The following is a 16,072-nucleotide window of genomic DNA, read 5'->3' as shown; positions in this document are numbered from 1 at the left end:
CTCCCTCTGCTCCAGGACGCAGGCAGGACCCAGGTGTCCGGGAGTTGCTGTGGGAACTGGGGAAGAGAAGCAGGGTCAGGCGAGCCGTGGGGGGAAGGTCACGAGCCACCCCCCCCCAACTTCCCCGCCCGCCACTTTCTGTTTCTCTTTCTCTCCCCCCCCCCCCCCCCCATGGCCAGGTGGCGGCCGCTGCGCTCCGGGACCCCCGCCCCAGCCCCGCTCACCGGCCCCCCAGGGAACCCCTGCCCGCGCGTCCGGCTCCGGTCCCGGCTGGGGGGCAGCGGCGGCTCCAACTCGTTTTCCAGCCCGAGGTTGGAAACACAACACCTGTGACATCAGCGCCCGCGAGGGGAGGGCACGTCAGGGCCGGTCACAGCCCGGGAACCCAGGCGTCCTGGCTCCCAACCCCCGCTCTAACCCACCAGCCCCCACTCCCCTCCCAGACCCGGGGAGAGAACCCAGGCGTCCGGGCTCCCAGCCCCCCCTGCTCTAACCACCAGCCCCCACTCCCCTCCCAGAGCCAGGGAGAGAACCCAGGCGTCCTGGCTCCCAGCCCCCACTCCCCTCCCAGAGCCAGGGAGAGAACCCAGGCGTCCGGGCTTCCAGCCCCCCTCTCCCCCCGCTCTAACCACTAGACCCCATTCCCCTCCCAGAGCCGGGGAGAGAACCCAGGAGTCCGGGCTCCCAGCCCCCACTCCCCTCCCAGAGCCAGGGAGAGAACCCAGGCGTCCTGGCTCCCAGCCCCCACTCCCCTCCCAGAGCCAGGGAGAGAACCCAGGCGTCCTGGCTCCCAGCCTCCCCTGCTCTAACCACCAGCCCCCACTCCCCTCCCAGAGCCAGGGAGAGAACCCAGGAGTCCTGGCTCCCAGCCCCCACCCTGCTCTAACCACTAGACCCCGCTCCCCTCCCAGAGCTGGGGAGCGAACCCAGGCATCCGGGCTCCCAGCCCCCCCCCTCCCAGGCAGGCCGGGTGTGGATCACGAATCAGGGGAAGTTGAGCAGTTAAACCGAGAGCCCGAGCCCTGCACGAGGTCTGGCCTGGGACTTTCTGCCCTTATGTAACCGCCCTGGGCCAAGAACTCAGACTGATCCGTCTGCCCGGCTCTGGGAGGGGAGCTGGTGGCTGAGAGCGGGGGAGGGAGCCAGGACTCAGTTTGGGCAGGTTCTTTCACCCGTCTGTGCCTCAGTTTCCCTGCCTAGGAGCAGGGAGGTGACTCTGCCCCTGCTGGGCCCCTGTCTGCTGGGCAGGAGCTAGTTACCAGCCAGGTGGATGAGACAGCCGGCGGGGGTGGGGAGGATCCACAAAGAACCCCACCCTTCCCCCTCCAGCCCCGAAACCTCCCCTGCCACTGAGTGTGTGCCCCTGGCCCCATGGGGGCCTTTCCCTCTAGGGGGCCATGGCTCCCATAGGGCCCCATGGTGGGGGGCTGGCCGGCTCTGGGGGGCAAGGAACGGAACAGGGGCTCTCCCTCCCCTGGCTTCACACAACCCCAACCCTCTGGCCTGTATCAACATGGGAGCTGGGCAATCAGCTACACCAGGGATTTCAGAGCTTTAGTGCTGGGGGGCTGGGAGCCAGGACTCCTGGGTTCTCTCCCCGGCTCTGGGAGGGGAGTGGGGACTGGTGGTTAGAGAGGTGGGGCTGGGAGCCAGGACTCCTGGGTTCTCTCCCCAGCTCTGGGAGGGGAGCGGGGGCTGGTGGTTAGAGCAGAAGGGGCTGAGAGCCAGGACTCCTGGGTTCTCTCCCCAGCTCTGGGAGGGGAGTGGGGGCTAGTGGTTAGAGAGGTGGGGCTGGGAGCCAGGACTCCTAGGTTCTCTTCCCAGCTCTGGGAGGGGAGCGGGGGCTGGTGGTTAGAGCAGAAGGGGCTGAGAGCCAGGACTCCTGGGTTCTCTCCCCAGCTCTGGGAGGGGAGTGGGGGCTAGTAGTTAGAGCAGAGGGGGCTCAGCACCCGGACTCCTGGGCTTCATCCTTGACTCTGGGACAAGGCTCCCAGGGAGGAGTCCTCCATCCGTGAGAGAAACCAGTTTGTCTCCCTCGGGCCTGGCAGATCGAGACAGGCTGAGTCCTGCCGGCTGACACCCAAATTTACCTGGCGGGAGTTTCCCTTGGGAACTTCGTTCCCACGAGAGCCGAGCAGGGGGCAGGGCGCTGCAGCAGGTCGGGTTTGAAAATCAGAAACAGTTTTAAAAAAATAAATAAGGCTCATTTGAAAGGCCCCACGACCCCTCTCCCTGCCCACCTGGAACCAGCCAGTTCCCACCTTGGGCACAGATGGGAGCCAGCCCCCCTAGAGGGAAGGGTCCCATGTTTCCCCAGAGCCAGCCAGCCCCCCGTGTTCAGGGCTATCCCTTCTCTCCATACATCCCCCAGCTGCTCTGTCACCAGTGGGGCCTGGGGCCCTCAGGCAGTTTGTGGAAGAGGGACTGGACCTAACGGCCCCAACACACCCCAGAGCTGGGTGCAAAGTTCACAGGCCCTGATAAGGAGAGCTGCTCCCTGGAGGTCAGCACAGGGGAGCAGAGGGGGCAGGGCAGGCAGCCGTTGAAGGGTTAATTGGCCCCAGATTTCTGTCTTCCCCCTACCCCTTCCCCAGCTGACAGGTCCACATGGGGTGCACCAGGGGCTTGTTCAAACCTGCCACCGGCCTGTGGGATTCTAGCGTTCATGTGGGAACAGTCAACCTAGGCCAGCAGCAGGCTGGATGCCAGGACACCTGGGTTCTCTCCCCATCTCTGGGAGAGGAGTGGGGTCTAGTGGGTTCAAGGGGGGGAGGGGCTGGGAACAGCGGTCCTGCACAAATTTCCCACCTCTGTGCCTCAGTTTCCCTCACTTCACTCCCCAGGGCAAAAAGAGTTTACAAGGCTCAACTAATTAACCCCCATTAATTGTTTTGAGATCCAGGGCTGAAAGCACCAGCAGAGAGTCCTGCAATCAGCTGTCTCCCCACCCCAGCCAGAGCCATTGGGGTCACGAGTACTGAGTTCTTAGCCCCTGGCTGCCTGAGGAACCCCATAGAGCAAGGAGGGACCCCCCCCAGAAAACTCCCTCAATCTCTACAGAAACCCTCCTCTTAGTAGGGACTAGAAAAGGGATCCCTTTTATAGCCCTGCCCCCTTCCCAGCATGCCTCACTGCCCAGCCCACAACCCGGGGACTACAGCTCCCACAATTCCTTTCTTCCAAGGCTGCAGCCTTAAAGGGGCAGCACCCCTTATTGGAGGGGGTGTCTGGGGATGGCTCTATCACAGGCACAAAGACCTCCCCCCCGCACCTCGCCCAGTCAGGACTGAGTCCAACCAGCATTGCGCCTGGCTCTGGGGTGGTGTGCAGCTGGCTGGGCCTGTTTGCAGGGGTCAGGGTGGGTGGGGAGAGGCCGAGGGGTGGGAGTCCCTTTTTTAAGCAGGGTGGGGGGGATGCTGTGGCTCACCCCTCCCTGGAGAGGAGGGAAGGGAAGAACTAGCAGGACTGGATGAAGGAAGGATGGGGGAGCAGTTTGGCTCTGTGGGGTGCGGGGAGGGACGGAAGCCGATTTTCCTTCCCTCTCACCGTTCTTTGGGCCAGGGCCACACGTAGGCTCCTGCGGCTGTTCCTAGGGGGGAGTCGAGGGGGCCGGAGGGCAGGGGGGAGGAGAGCACCCACAACCCCCCAGCTGCAAAGCCGGAGAACAGGCGGGGAAAAGAGTGAGGGAGCAGCGCCCCCTGGTGGGAAACTGCAGTAACAGGGGGGCCCCATGAGCTCAGCCAGCCTGGGGTCCTGCCCCACAACCTCAACACCAGGAGCCCAGTCGCCAAGTATCCCGCCCTGCCCGAGCCACACGGGCCCATCCACCCCGGCGTCCCGCCCTGCCCGAGCCACACGGGCCCGTCCACCCCGGCGTCCCGCCCTGCCCGAGCCACACGGGCCCCGTCCGCCCCGGCGTCCCGCCCTCCCCGAGCCGCACGGGCCCGTCCGCCCCGGCGTCCCGCCCTGCCCGAGCCACACGGGCCCGTCCACCCCGGCGTCCCGCCCCGCCCGGGCCACACGGGCCCGTCCGCCCCGGCGTCCCGCCCCGCCCGAGCCACACGGGCCCCGTCCCCCCCGGCGTCCCGCCCTGTCCGAGCCACTCGGGGCCCATCCACCCCGGCGTCCCGCCCTGCCCGCGCCACACGGGCCCGTCCGCCCCGGCGGCCCGCCCTCCCCCCGCCACACGGGCCCGTCCGCCCCGGCGTCCTGCCCTGCTCGAGCCACACGGGGCCCGTCCACCCTGGCGTCCCGCCCTGCCCGAGCCGCATGGGCCCCGTCCGCCCCGGCGTCCCGCCCCGCCCGAGCCACACGGGCCCGTCCGCCCCGGCGTCCCGCCCTGCCCGAGCCACACGGGCCCGTCCGCCCCGGCGTCCCGCCCTGCGAAGCAAAGTCAAGTCCAAATGGGTCCAACAGAATTTTATTCTCTTGGTGGCGGCAGCAGCTGCTCGTTTCCAAACCCCGCTGAGGTTCAGGGCCCCTTCCCCTCCCCTCGACCCCTATGGAGCGGGGAGTCCAGGGCCGGGATCGCCGGAGACCCAGGGGGCGGAGATGGGGAAAGTCCAGCTAGTGCAAACAGCACTAACCCAGAGCCCCTGGGAGTGGGGGTCCCCCCCTGCATTCAGCTGCAGGGTGGGGGAGGGCCCTAACCGAAGCAAGTGGGGCTCCCGCAGGGCACCCCGCTATTCAAACACCAGGCATGGGGGGGGTCTCTCTCGGACCTCAGTGCAGGCTGCTGGTCTGCATTGGGGTCCCCTGCTATCCGCACTCCAAGCTCAGGGAAGGGGGGGGGTCTTTGCTTCCCAGGGGAGGCCAGCAGGACACCCCCACATGACAGCCCATGCAGACTAATGCCAGACTGGGGGTGTCAGAGGAATGGGGGGGGCTGGTGAGGGGGGGAAGGGAACCTGCCACGGTTGAAGATCGTTAACTGCCCCCATTGATGGATCCACAGTCCCACCGAGGACCCAAAGGAGGCAGCTCCCAGGGACCAGAGTGAGAGTCAGGGCCAGCCCCCCCCAGGCCAAAGGACCTTCCATCCCAGTAAGGGGCAATGAGAGGCCATGGCCTATGTGGAGGTGGGCGGGGCTTGTTGTGAGGGGTGTGGCCTTGGAGTAAAGAGGGTGGGGCTAAGTCCCCACATCCTGGATCCCGCACTTCAGGTTTGCCGGGACAGCGATATCTGCAAAGGACAGAAGAAGAGACGCGCGTTAGACAGACGTGATAGGGGTCCTGGCCTCCTCTCCGCCATCCACGGCCCACAGCTGGGAACAGAACCCAGGCGTCCTGGTTCTCAGCCCCCCGCTGCTCTAACCCACCAACCCTCCTCCTTCCCAGCCCTGGGAGAGAACCCAGGCGTCCGGGCTCCCCACCCCCTCCTCTAACCCACCAGACCCCACCACCCTCCCTGGGAGAGAACCCAGGCGTCCTGGATCCCAGCCCCCCACTGCTCTAACCCACCAACTCTCCTCCTTCCCAGCCCCGGGAGAGAACCCAGGCATCCGGGCTCCCAGCCTCACCAATTTTCTTGGGCTGAGGCAGATTCAAGTTGTTCATCAGCTGGACAAAGGCCTCGCAGCTCTGGGTCAGTCGGGGGTTCAGGGTCCTCTCTTCCTCCACCGTGGACACCGTCTGGCCTGCAGGGGGCGCCAGGGGGCGGGTGAGATACTGCACCAGCAGGGGGAGCCCCCACCCGGCTCCCTGGAGCACAGCGCCCCCTAGTGCCGGGCTGGGGCATCGGGGCCAGCCCTGCCTGCCCCTACTGAGCCCCGCCCCCCGCAGCACAGCGCCCCCTAGGACTCACCCGTGTAGTCGTGGGCGGGGTAGATCAGACAGTCTCCGGGGAGCGTGAAGATTTTCTCGTGCACGGAGCGGTACAGGGTCTCCGGGGAGCCTGGCGGGGGTGGAGAGAAGTGGGGCCTGGTTACCATGGGGTGGTGGGTCACAGCCAATCCCCTGGCATGGCACCCCAACATCCCCCCAGTGCCCCATGGGAACCTCAGCTCCCTCTTGCCATACCCCCCAGCAGAGCACCCTGCCCATCCCCCCAGTGCCCCCTCTCTGAAGCCCCTGGCACAGCACCCCCAACGCCCTCTGGCCAAACCCCCTGGCAGGGCACCCCCACCACCCCCACAGCACCCACTGGCTGAGCCCCAGAGACACACCCTGCCATCCCCTTGGCAACCAGCAGCCATGTTCCTCATCGCTATGGCAACTGCTGGGCACCACCTGGAGATGTCCCCCTTCGCCATGGCAGCCACCATCATATCCCAGGGAGGTATCCTCTTGTCACCATGGTAACCATGCACCAGCCCTCCAAGAAACCCCCCCCCCCCAGTAACACATTCCCTGCCCCCGCCCCCAGCTCGCCCTCACCCTGCTGGAAGTCGGTGCGGCCGCAGCCCCGGATCAGCAGGGCGTCCCCGGTGAAGGCCATGGTCCTGTCACTGAGCACGTAGGTCAGGCAGCCGTCCGTGTGTCCGGGGGTGGAGCGGGCTTCCAGGGCCTGCAGACGGGGGGAGCCAGCGACATGACCCTCCATGGGACCCAGGAGTCCTGGCTCCCAGCCCCCCTGTTCTAACCACTAGACCCCACTCCCTTCCCAGCACCAGAGAGAGAACCCAGGAGTCCTGGCTGCCAACCCCCCCCCCCCCGTTCTAACCACTAGACCCCACTCCCCTCCCAGAGCCAGGGAGAGAACCCAGGTGTCCGGGCTCCCAGCCCCAGTGCCCAGGTGACTTACGAAGGCCCCGAATTCCAGGCCGTGGCCCTCGCGGATGAGGATGTCGGCCAAGGCCCCGCTGTCCTGGGAGATGACGCTGCGGCAGCCTGGCAGCATCTTCTTCAGCAGCCCGGTGCCCGTGATGTGGTCGGCGTGGCAGTGGGTGTTGGCTGCGCGGGGCAGAACCAGGGATTTACAGACGGGAACCCGACCCATCCTGCCCCCCATCGAGCCAGCCGGTCCCTGCCCTGGGGCTGGATCTGAGCCAGCACCCCCTGAAGGGGACAGGCCCTGACCCCATTCCCTTCCGCAACGAGACAGTCCCCATCCGGCCCCCCGGGGAGCTGCTCTCACCTGCATACAGTAAGCTGAGGCCCAGCTCCCGCACCAGCGCCGCGTCCCGCTTGGCCGTCTCCAGAACCGGGTCGATCAGAACCGCCTCCTTGGTCTTCAGGTCCGCCAGCAGGTAGGTGTAGGTGCAGCTCACGGGCTCAAAGAGCTGTGGAGGGGAGGTGCAGTTAGCGCCGCCAGGGGAGTGGGGTCTAGTGGTTGGAGCGAGGGGGGGAGGCTGGGAGCCAGGACTCCTCGGCTCAGTTCCTGTCCCTCCCCCTCTCCATCATGGCACCAGTTGCGGTTGGTAAATCTCTCCCTCCCAGATACAATCACCCCTGACAGCCCAGCAGGAGTTACCGTCTCTTCGCACCCAGCAGCTCCTGCACCCAGCCCTGCACCCAGCCCTGTTATTGCCACGGCACGTTCCCAGCCTGCTCCCGGGGAGCCCAAAATCATCCGCTGCCCCAAGCCAGCACAGGCCTGGTAACCACAGCGCAGCCAGGAGGGAATGATCACATCACACCCCCCGGGGATCCACAGACAATGGGACTGCACAGTATGCACTCATCTCTAGAGAACCCAGGAGTCCTGCTCTCACCACTAGACCCCACTCCCCTCCCCTCCCAAAGCCCCACAGAGAAAACCCAGGAGTCCGGGCTCCCATCTTCCACCACCAGACCCCTGTCTCCTCCCAGAGCTGGGGCTAGAACCCAGGAGTCCTGGCTCCCAGCCCCCCTGCTCTAACCACTAGACCCCACTCCCCTCCCAGAGCCGGGAGAGAACCCAGGAGTCCTGGCTCCCAGCCCCCTCTGCTCTAACCACTAGACCCCCACTCCCCTCCCAGAGATGGGAAGAAAACCCAGGAGTCCTGGTTCCCAGCCCCCTCTGCTCTAACCACAAGACCCCACTCCCCTCGCAGAGCCGGAGAGAGAACCCAGGTGTCCTGGCTCCCAGCCTCCTCTGCTCTAACCACTAGACCCCACTCCCCTCGCAGAGCCGGGGAGAGAACCCAGGTGTCCTGGCTCCCCACCTGCATGCCCGGAGCTCACCTGCCGGAAGAGCAGCTCCTGGCCCTGGCCACGGCAGGTGCAGTGCGGTCTCAGGGTCATGGCCGGGGCTCGCTGGTTGCTGGAGCCTTGGGCGATGCGCTGGAGCCAGGCTCGGGGAGGGGGGGGTGAGTCCTTTAAATGCCAGAGGGTGGGGGCGGGCGGGAGGGAGGAGGCAGAGGCGGGGAGCACAGGGCAGGTTGGAGATCTTAAAGTGGTTGGGGCTGGGGGGTGCGGCTGGGAGCCAGGACTCCTGGGTTCTCTCCCTGGCTCTGGGAGGGGAGTGAGGTCTAGTGGTTAGAACAGATGTCGCTGGGAGCCAGGACTCCTTGGCTCAGTTCCTGTCCCTCCCCCTCTCCATCATGGCACCAGTTGCGGTTGGTAAATCTCTCCCTCCCAGATACAATCACCCCTGACAGCCCAGCAGGAGTTACCGTCTCTTCGCACCCAGCAGCTCCCCAGCACCTGCACCCAGCCCTGTTATTGCCACGGCACGTTCCCAGCCTGCTCCCGGGGAGCCCAAAATCCCCCCCCCCCCCCACACACACACCCCGAGCCTGCACAGGCCGGGTAACCATGGCGCAGCCAGGAGGGAATGAGCGCGTCACGCCCCCGGAGACCCACAGGCAACGGGACTGCACAGTATGCACTCATCTCTAGAGAACCCAGGAGTCCTGGCTCCCAGCCCCCCTGCTCTGACCCCTCTCCCCTCCCAGAGCCAGAGCGAGAACCCAGGCGTCCTGGCTCCCAACCAGTCTGACACCCCTCCTTTTCCCTTGCGGTGTAGTAGCACGGAACTCGGCCCTTTCAGCCGTTTGGGGCAGTGACAGTCGTGGCAGGCAGGATTTTCTCACCTGCCCTCTTGGGGACCCCCTGCCCCCCACAACAGAGTCCCCCCATCTCGCTAAGGAAGCCCTGGTCACTGGCTGCCCAGGGGCCTCCTCCGGCCTCGGCCAGATCTCTAGGCTGCCCTGCTTCCAAATCTGTTTTTTTTTTCCTTTTCAGGAAGCAGCTGAGCTGTTTGTAGAGTGGCTGGGGAGAGGTAACGGGTTGTGGAGGGGGGAGCCCGGACTCCTGGGTTCTCTCCCTGGCTCTGGGATGGGAAGGGAAAGGGAGGGGCGGAGCCAGGATTCCTGGGTTCTATCTCCAGTTCCGGCAGGTCCTTCCCCCTCCCTGAGTCTCAGTTTCCCTGCCTTGCAGCAGGCCGATCATTCCAAGCCGGAGGGTTGGCTCCCACCCCTGGGGGGGCAGTTAATTTTAGGGTGACCAAACAGCAAGTGTGAAAAATCGGGACAGGGGGTGGGGGGTAATAGGAGCCTATGTAAGAGAAAGACCCCAAAATCAGGACTGTCCCTATAAAATCCGGGCGTCTGGTCACCCTAGTTAATTTCAATGGAGTTGGATGTTCAGGGAGACACCCAGCGTGGTGGGGGATCGACGCAGAGCCACAAACAACCCCCCCCCAACCCCCAAGCCACCCCTGCCACCCACTCCGGGCACCTGTCCTCCTGGGCACAGGGTCCTTCTTCTCTAGCGGGTGCCGACTCCGATCCCCCGCCAGCTGGGCGACTGGCTAGCTCGGGGGGTCAAATCAGACACTGATGGACATGTCAGCCTGGAAGGGACCTCGCTCAGCCATCCAGTCCAGTCCCCTGCACCCGCAGGGGTTGTCCCACCTGTTCTTCAAAACCCCCAGTGATGGAGATTCCACCACCTCCCTGGGCAATTTACCCTGGTGCTTAACCACCCGGACAGGCAGGAAGTTTCTCCTAACGTCCAACCTAAACCTCCCTTGCTGCAGTCTAAGCCCATTGCTCCTTGTCTGTCCTCAGTGCACAAGAACAATCTGCCACCCTCCTCTTAACCTTTTATGGACTTAAAGAGCGTTATGTCGTCCCCCTGCCTCCGTCTTCTCTCCTCCCGACTAATTTCAACCTGCCCTCGAAGGCCACGTTTTCTAGACCGTTAATCGTTTTTGTTGCTCTCCCCTGGACTCTCTCCGATTTGCCCACATCTTTCCTCGCGTGCGGTGCCCAGAACTGGACGCAAGACTCCAGCTGAGGCCGTATCAGCGCGGAGCAGAGCTGAAGAATCACTTCCCGTGTCTTGCTTACCACACTCCTGATGAGACATCCCAGAAGAACGGCCTCTGGTTTTGCCACATCATCGCACTGGTGACTCACATTTCGCTTGTGATCCAGTCTGACCCCCGGATCCCTTCCCGCAGGCTCCTTCCTAGGCAGCCATGTCCCATTCCGTGTGTGCAAGTGATCGTTCCTTCCGAAGTGAAGCACTTGGCATTTGTCCTGATTGAATTTCATCTGATTTACTTCAGACCATTTCTCCAGTTTGTCCAGATCATTCTGAATCTTAATCCTGTCCTCCAACGCGCTAGTGTGAGAAAATGGGGGAGTTTCTTAGTGTTTTGCATGAACACCGTGTGTGCCTCGGTTTCCCTGCGTGCTGCATATGTAACAAGGGGGTGGGAGGGGGTTTGTGGTTGCAGGGGACCAGGTGTGACCTTGTCTAGCAGCCGGGACCCCAGACACCGGCCTGGAGATTGGGAGCCAGCGGGTTCTGGCCAGTGGGGGGACAATGGCTGAGGAGAGAGGGAGCCGGGGGACCTGACCACCAGGGCGAACAAAGGACAGAAGAGAAGGGCCCTGGTGATCTGTTCACCTGGGACCAAAGACAAAGGGCAGAGGAGGGGCTGGTGGAGGAGGGGATTTAGGGGGCTTGGCTGGAAGGAGGGGGCTGGGCAGGGGACAAGGAGCAGCCGGAGCCATGGGGCCGGGACAGGCCCAGCTGCCCGGGGCTCAGACTGGCCGGGCCGAGGGCCCTGAGACCTGCCTGGGCTGGTCCAGACGCTCAATAAACCCCCTGTGTGACGCTGGCGGAGTCACTGCAGCTAGAGAGCGGGGGTGTCGCTCCCCCTGGGGGTGGGAGCCCACAGCAGAGCAAGCGGCTGGGGGCTCAGAGACGTGTGGTTCCAGGAGGTGCTGGAGCCCAGGGCTTAACCCCCGTGAGAGATCGTGACCCCCAAGAAGGGCTGTCACACTGGGGGGTTCGTCCCAGGGGCCGTACGGAGCCGAGCGAACCCGGGGCTGGGAGTCCGTGACAGCTTGCAACCCCTCCCGGCTCGGGGTTGTCCTCAGACTTTATAAGTGTGTTCTCCAGGCCGTTATCCAAATCACTGAACAGAACCGGACCAGGACAGATCCCGCCAGGACCTCACTCCAGGGCTCCTTCCAACTTGGCTGCGACCCACTGATAACTATTCCCCGGGAGCGGTTTTCCAGCCAGTCGTGCACCCAGCTTAGAGTAGGTTTGTCTAGGCTGGATTTCTCTGGTTTGTTTATGAGAAGGTCGGTCATGTGAGACTGCATCAAAAGCCTTACTCAAGTCAAGCTAAACCACGTCTACCACTTCCCCCTCATCCACCAGACTTGTTACCCTGCCAAAGAAGGAGCTGAGGTTGGCTTGACACGATTTGTTCCTGACAAGTCCGTGCTGAGTGTTACTTATCACCTTCGTATTTCCTAGGTGCACACAACCGGGCGGTGTGATTATTTGCTCCGTTATCTCTCCGGGTATGGAAGTGAAGCTGGCTGGTCTGTAAGTCGCTGGGTTGTGCTTATTCCCCTTTTCATAGCCAGGTAAAATATTTGCCCTTTTCCGGTCCTCTGGGCTCTCTCCCGTCCGTGCTCCAGGAGTTCTCACAGAGACTCGCTAGTGGCTCAGAGATCTCTTCACCGGTTCCTTACGTACCCGAGGACGGATTTCGTCAGGCCCTGCCGACTTGGAGACATGGCGCTTAGCTGAGTAATTCTTAACTCGCTCTTTTCCTATTGTAGCCTCAGCTCCTGCCCCATGTCTGCTGACGTTCACCGTGGCAGTCGGCTGGTGAAAACAGAAACCAAAAGGGCATTTAACATGTCGCTTCGTTTTCTGTTACTGGTTTTCCCTCCTCACTGAGTAACGGGCCTGTCCCATCCGCTGGCTGATCTCGGCTGTTTCCTCTGCAGCGTGAGCTCTCATTGCCTGAGCCCAAGCTGCCTTCCACCTTCACGTTCTCCACCAGTTCCTCCCTTCGGGTCAGAACCAAATCCAGAACCGCCCCCCCACCCCCCGCCTCACGGCTTTCACCAAAGCTGTCTCCAGTGTATTCCAAGATCTGGGCCCGGCTGTGTTATTTTCCCAGCCGATCTCTGGGTGGTGGAAATCCCCCGGCACCACCACGTCCTGGGCTTTGCATGATTTTGTGAGTTGTTTAAGAAAAGCCTCATTCATCTCTTCTTCCTGGTTAGCCGGTCTGGAGCCGACCCTACCACGGCGTCCCCCCCACCCTTGGTTTCCCCCCTTTATCCCTATCCGGAGACTTTCAAAAAGTCCGTCTCCTATTCTCATCTCAGCCCCAGAGCCGCTGCAGACACCTTTGCTATCCCTGCCTGCCTGAGTGACCTGTGCCCTTCTGCACCGATATTGCAGTCACGGGACTTAACCTGTCAAGTCATCGTGCTGCACCTTCTGTCGTAAGCGGGGTTATTCACTGGGATCTCCAGCCCTTCCTGTTTATTCCCATACTCCGTGCATTAGCACACAGGCATCCTGCACGTTCACTAGATTTGCCCTCTAGTGTCTCCTCTGCCCACGTGCGCCCCCGATTCCAACCCTTCGCCCAGGGCTCCGTAGTGAGGATTCACCTCTGGGCACTGAACGTTGTTTAAAGCCCATTTCACTAGGTCAGCCACCCTGCACCCAAAGAGCCCCGTCCCCTTCCTTGGTAGGTGGCGCTGACCCCTGCTCAGTGTCCGTCTATGGGATATGAGGTTCTGCCACCTTCCCCCCCCCTCCTTGGCTGGCATCATATACCCTCAACCCCACACTCCCGCTATAAACATGGGGCAGGCGGGTGGGAAGTGGAGAATTGGCCACACCCTGGATTTCATGGGTCAATTGGGTGAGAGCAGGGGGGGCCTGGGAGCCAGAACTCCTGGGTTCTCTCCCTGGCTGTGGGAGGGGAGTGGGGGCTGGTGGATAGAGCAGGGGGGGCTGGGAGCCAGGACTCCTGGGTTCTCTCCCCGGCTCTGGGAGGGGAGTGGGGGCTGGTGGTTAGAGCAAGGGGGCCTGGGAGCCAGGACTCCTGGGTTCTCTCCCCGGCTCTGGGAGGGGAGTGGGGTCTAGTGGTCAGAGCAGGGGGGGGCTGGGAGCCAGGACTCCTGGGTTCTCTCCCCGGCTCTGGGAGGGGAGGGGAGGCTGGTGGTTAGAGCAAGGGGGGCTGGGAGCCAGGACTCCTGGGTTCTCTCCTCGGCTCTGGGAGGGGAGTGGGGGCTGGTGGGTTAGAGCAGGGGGGGCTGGGAGCCAGGACTCCTGGGTTCTCTCCCTGGCTGTGGGAGGGGAGTGGGGTCTAGTGGTTAGAGCAGGGGCAGCTGGGAACCAGGACTCCTGCATTCTATCCTGGTTTTGGGAGGGGAAAGGAGTCTAGTGGTTAGAGCAAGCAGGGGGCTCTAGGACCCAGGGCTACTGGGTCCCCAGCTGTCCTGCACAGATTTCCCCTTTCTGCCTCAGTTTCCCTCACTGTATAATAGGGTTGAGACACTTGACTCAGTTTCTCCAGGGATGGAAAGGTTTGTCAGGGTCCACTAACTAACCTGTGTTAATTGCTTTGAGATCCAGGGCTGGAAGCAACCACAGAGAATGCTGCCGGGGCAGCACGGGGAGAGGGTGCCAGGCTCCCTACTCGGGGCGGAATTCTGCACAAAAAACCCCAGAAGTTCTGCGCACAACATTGTAACCCACTGTGCATTGTGTCAGAATAATCCCCTGTCATCCCCTCACTTTCAGCTAGTTTGGTAATTTATTGCAAACTCCCTGTCAGCGAGTCTGCCTGTAACGACACAGACGATCTCCAGGAGCAGAGAGGGGCAGACCCCCCTGCGCCCACGGGGAGCCTTGCTGCAGGCTCATGGTGTAGGTTACCCAGAAGCACGAGCCTGGGGGAGGAGGGGGAGGCAGAGAGAACACATCAGCGCAGTGGGGTCTCTCCCAGTTCTCTCCCAGGCAGAGGTGAGGGGGGTCCCTGGTTCTCAGTGGGCAAATACACCCCAAGACCCACGTAGCTACTCCTCACCTGCAGACCCTTCCTCGGCTTCCTCTCCCTCATCAGGATCCTTGTCCCATGGACCATTCCCCCTCGGCTGCCCCCCCCCGGGCACAGCCATGTGCCCTTGTCTCTCCCTTCCCCATCCCACTGCCCCCCCGGGCTCCAACAACCCCCACTCTACCACTGGGGAACCCCTCTGCTTCCCCCTCGCTCCCCAACTGACCCCTTCCTTGCCTGGCCCACCCCCACTTCCCTAGCCCAGGGAGCCGGAGAACCCTGCTCCTGGAGAAGGGGACCTGCCTGCGCAGCGTGAAACTCCGGGGGGGGGAATAGGTGCCCCCACCCTCCTGTTGCCGGCCCAAAAAGGCCTGAGGCAGCAAACAGTGGTTCGTTGCCCGGTGTGCGTCGCACTAATTATCACACCAGGGTGGAGAATGCAGAAAAAGTTTATTTGAGCTCAAGTAAGGTGCCAGGGAGATATTACAATCTCAGATCCTGCACACAGATACAAGCTGTGTGTGTCTTCTTATACATGATTTCAACAAGGCATCCTCATTACCCCCCACTAGTCTCCTCCCCACTCCTATACAGTGTATAGTTAACAATTAAATCATCTTTGACAGCAGACAATTCATCTCGTAACTTTTCAAGGCTGTTACCTTGGTTTACTTCTGAATTTATTACCCTGTCTCCCCTCTTTATAAACTAAACACAAGTAATAAAAGGGGCCTCTTTTTACTATCTCCTGCTGTCCGTGTTGTACTGATAAGAAGCAGTTACACATTCCATTCTCACTTCTAACTTGGGAATTCAACTAGAGTTTAACATAAAGGGACTCTTAGACCAGCATAAAATAACTTTGGTTCAATTCAGGCCTAGTACAGAAAGACTTCATTAATACTGTGGTTTTCTACCCTCCTGAATTATCTAGGAATATGCCTAATGGCACCAACAATTCCCCCCTTTGAGAATACTCAACAAACATTTGGTTGAGTTTTCTCATACTTTGAAGACAAAAAACAATTAAACTCTAGGGAGCTGGGGTATTCAGTCCCACATTCATCCTCCCTATGGACCCGGTAGGATTCGGTATGTGGAAGCCCACACCCACCCTAACCGGTCCTCATGCCTGGAAGGAGCATTGTGAATGTCCATACTTCCATCCAGAAAGTGTCCAAGTATGTCATCCCCCTGACCACAGATCAGATGGTTCCTGATAGTCTGTAAGGGCAGTGGGCCAAGTCTGGTGCTCAAGATCCATCTAAATATACCAGATCCCACTGCAATACCTTCCCAGTCTCAGTGATTCTCAATACCATCTCTGTCAGCAACTTCTGGGTCATAGAACTGAGGGTGGAAATGACATGTAACCCACCAACTCCAGCCTGTATTTGGGATAGCTGAGCTTTAAAAATAAGGCTAGTGGCCTTTTCTAGTTGGCCCAATTTCTTATCATGTTCCCAGCTTTTAAAAATATTTCAAATGGCTGCTGTATTATTGGTCTGAGTCCACAGAGATCTGGTCAATTCCCTCTTCTTGCAGAGGAAACAACCCAGGCTTTCTGTTGTGCTAATCTAATGGCAGCCCCTTGTGAGCAATACATGCTGGAGGATTTATCCAAACCACAGGGCGCAGCCTGTAGAATAAACCCCAAAATCTAATCAATACCACAGTCTCAAACAGGGGTCACACAAATTTCTTCCTGCCAGTGTATAATTCTTGGTTTCTACACCAGGGTCAGTCCTTAATGTCCTTTATGGTCAGGAAATCCTGGATTCTGACACTTCACAACGCTGTTGGTGGTCACCAGGACTTAATAAGGGTCTTTCCAGCATAGAGCCAAAGCAGTCTTTCGCTGGTGGAGCTTTA

General features: G+C 61.4%; 1 protein-coding gene and 1 long non-coding RNA gene across 3 annotated transcripts; both read right to left on the bottom strand.

The window, feature by feature from the left end:
* Positions 1 to 3: 3 nt before the first annotated feature.
* LOC123351370 lies at positions 4 to 3,765 on the bottom strand. The gene is made up of 3 exons (XR_006574017.1): positions 3,547 to 3,765; positions 2,091 to 2,149; positions 4 to 56 (listed from the first exon to the last, which is right to left on the bottom strand). It is a non-coding gene; the product is annotated as an uncharacterized LOC123351370 (long non-coding RNA).
* A 764-nt stretch (positions 3,766 to 4,529) lies between these two features.
* On the bottom strand, positions 4,530 to 10,436 carry LOC123351780 (persulfide dioxygenase ETHE1, mitochondrial-like). Of its 2 annotated transcripts, none has more exons than XM_044991406.1 (7): positions 10,284 to 10,436; positions 7,076 to 7,220; positions 6,743 to 6,891; positions 6,376 to 6,505; positions 5,804 to 5,893; positions 5,520 to 5,636; positions 4,530 to 5,182 (listed from the first exon to the last, which is right to left on the bottom strand). In XM_044991406.1, the coding sequence occupies exons 1-7, from the start codon at positions 10,419 to 10,421 to the stop codon at positions 5,130 to 5,132; spliced, it is 822 nt and encodes a 273-aa protein (XP_044847341.1). In that variant the 5' UTR covers positions 10,422 to 10,436; the 3' UTR covers positions 4,530 to 5,129. The 2 variants fall into 2 exon arrangements, with proteins under 2 accessions (XP_044847341.1, XP_044847342.1); XM_044991407.1 differs by lacking the exon at positions 10,284 to 10,436 and adding an exon at positions 8,104 to 8,218 and having other exon boundaries at positions 4,531 to 5,182.
* Positions 10,437 to 16,072: the final 5,636 nt, after the last annotated feature.

Source organism: Mauremys mutica, chromosome 17, assembly GCF_020497125.1.
Source record: "Mauremys mutica isolate MM-2020 ecotype Southern chromosome 17, ASM2049712v1, whole genome shotgun sequence".
Lineage (NCBI taxonomy): Eukaryota > Metazoa > Chordata > Testudines > Geoemydidae > Mauremys > Mauremys mutica.
This window is presented reverse-complemented; position numbering and strand designations above follow the sequence as displayed.